Source organism: Babylonia areolata, chromosome 15 (genome assembly GCF_041734735.1).
Source record: "Babylonia areolata isolate BAREFJ2019XMU chromosome 15, ASM4173473v1, whole genome shotgun sequence".
In the NCBI taxonomy this organism is placed as follows: Eukaryota; Metazoa; Mollusca; class Gastropoda; order Neogastropoda; family Buccinidae; genus Babylonia; species Babylonia areolata.
In genome coordinates this window covers 27,265,470-27,267,969 of record NC_134890.1, presented here as the reverse complement: position 1 = coordinate 27,267,969, position 2,500 = coordinate 27,265,470, and the positions used below count along the sequence as shown (strand labels likewise).

At 44.6% G+C, this 2,500-nt stretch overlaps 1 protein-coding gene across 2 annotated transcripts in view; it reads right to left on the bottom strand.

Annotated features, from left to right (window-relative positions):
- LOC143290518 (macrophage mannose receptor 1-like) overlaps positions 1-2,500 on the bottom strand; it is a 92,362-nt gene that overhangs the window by 40,236 nt on the left and 49,626 nt on the right. The window contains exon 23 of one of the 2 annotated variants that reach the window (XM_076600028.1): positions 2,119-2,364. The exons of the other annotated variant lie outside the window; for it this stretch is intronic. Coding sequence (XP_076456143.1) covers positions 2,119-2,364 — 246 coding nt within the window. The remainder of the gene's footprint in view (positions 1-2,118; positions 2,365-2,500) is intronic. 2 annotated transcript variants of the gene reach the window in all.

Genomic DNA, 2,500 nt, shown 5'->3' with positions numbered 1-2,500 from the left:
TCGATAGGAAAAACAAATAAAACTGCACGCAGGAAAAAAAAAACAAAAAAATGGGTGGCGCTGTAGTGTAGCGACGCGCTCTCCCTGGGGAGAGCAGCCCGAATTTCACACAGAGAAATCTGCTGTGATAAAAAGAAATACAAATACAAATAAAAATACAAAATACAATACGCTACATCACATCTGCTAAGCAGATGCCTGACCAGGGTGAGTTGCATGAGCGAACTCAGCATCGCTAAGCGACGGGCGCAATAGCCAAGTGGTTAAAGCGTTGGACTGTCAATCTGAGGGTCCCGGGTTCGAATCACGGTGACGGCGCCTGGTGGGTGAAGGGTGGAGATTTTTACGATCTCCCAGGTCAACATATGTGCAGACCTGCTAGTGCCTGAACCCCCTTCGTGTGTATATGCAAGCAGAAGATCAAATACGCACGTTAAAGATCCCGTAATCAATGTCAGCGTTCGGTGGGTTATGGAAATAAGAACATACCCAGCATGCACACCCCCGAAAACGGAGTATGGCTGCCTACATGGCGGGATAAAAAAACGGTCATACACGTAAAAGCCCACTCGTGTGCATACGAGTGAACGTGGGAGTTGCAGCCCACGAACGCAGAAGAAGAAGAAGAAGAAGCATCGCTAAGCTTGCTTATCGTTGAGAATGTTCCGGACTCCACGGTAAACTCCAGATCGTCCCATGGAACCCGGCCCAGCAGCGTATCCCCACACGCTTAGCCAGGATTTGAGGGGAAAATGATCAGAAGAAGAAAACAAGTAAAATAAGATTCAAAAGTGAATGAATAGATAAGTAGTTAAACTAATGAACTGATGAATTAAAATAGTAAACAAAAAAGGGGGAGCGGAGAGGGAAGGTGGTTGTTGAGGGGTGGGGGGAGAGGGGGGAGAGGTGGGTCTAGTGGGTGTAAGGGTAGGGGTAGGGGTAGGAGTGGGGCGGTTTTTGCAAGAATGAAGATGGTAACGCAACAAGGAGCAGTTTAGCTTTTCGCTTCATTTTGTTAGCTCCTGTTAGTTTTGCTGACTGTTTTAAAATGTTGCTTTCTGCATAGCAGTATCCTGTAACGAATGAAAGAAAACAAAAGGTTTTAAACCAGCCATGATCTTCTGCTCGTTGTGCTGAACGTTTCCTTGTGTGTGTGTGTGTGTGTGTGTGTGTGTGTGTGTGTGTGAGTGAGTATGTATTGCACTGATCAGCAAGCGTTTTAGTGTGCATGGTCCATCAAAACAGAAAGTAGTGAGATGTCATCACCCTTTTCTTACATAGGCTTTCCTATTCACACTGTCCTATTCTCATCACTAACACAACGGGCCTATGGTTCGAAACGTCGTATCCCACTAAACAAAGAGGATTCATCTACCACCAAAAAGGTTTTTTTTATAAACTTTAGTTTTTTTTGTCTTTGAAGAATCCTGTAGTCATTTTCGTCTTCTACCTTGGTTTCCAAAAAAACATTTCATTGCCGATGTCGTGTTGTTCTTGAACGAACAAATAACAAGAGAGGCAAGGCCTTTAAGACTCACTTGTGATAAATTAAGTCCCCTAGCATTAATTACAGAGTAATTTCCCTTTTTTACTATCTGCACCAAAACGTTTGCAAAATAAATAAAAATTCCATGCTTAGCAAAAGAAGTTCCTGTTTGAACAAAAAATGATAATAATGACTGCTCTTGTTGTTGGGTCAGAATATCAGATCAAAGTGCCATGTTTAGAGAATACAAAAAATATAAATATAACAGTAAATGCAGTTTGCATATAATTAGGCTTCTTTTTTATTTTATTTTATTTTATTTTGTGCCCATCCCAGAGGTGCAATATTGTTTTAAACAAGATGACTGGAAATAACTGAATTTTTCCTATTTTTATAGCTAATTTGGTGTCAACTGACAAAGTATTTGCAGAGAAAATGTCAGTGTTAAAGTTTACCACGGACACACAGACACACGGACACACACACACACACACACACACACTCACACACAGACAACCGAACACCGGGTTAAAACATAGACTCACTTTGTTTACACAAGTGAGTCAAAAACTGGTTTCAAACCAAAAGACCAGCCAGCATACCAGCCAAGCCAGCCAAAGCAAACAACCAACCTCTGTCGCAGGCTCCACAAGACAGGGCACAGTTGACCATCATCCACAAGGGGTTCTTCTTGCACTCCCCTTGCTGGGCCCAGAAGCGGCACTGGTAGGGGGTGTGGCGGTCCACGCACGGTCTGTGGCACTGACGGCACGCGTCCTGACAGTGGCGGCCCATCCAGCCTGGGTTCCTCTCGCACTCACCTTGCTCGGCCCACAGGTCACACTCCTCGTCTTGCGAGTGCAGGTTGCTGCACACCTCTGTGGCAGGTGAGGGAGGGAGGGAGGGAGGGAGGGAGGATGGGTGATGGGGAGGAAGAAGAAGAGGAGCGGTAGTTGAAGAAGGTGATGGTTGTTGTTGGGAGGCGATTTTGTCGTCGTTGTTTTGTTATTGTTG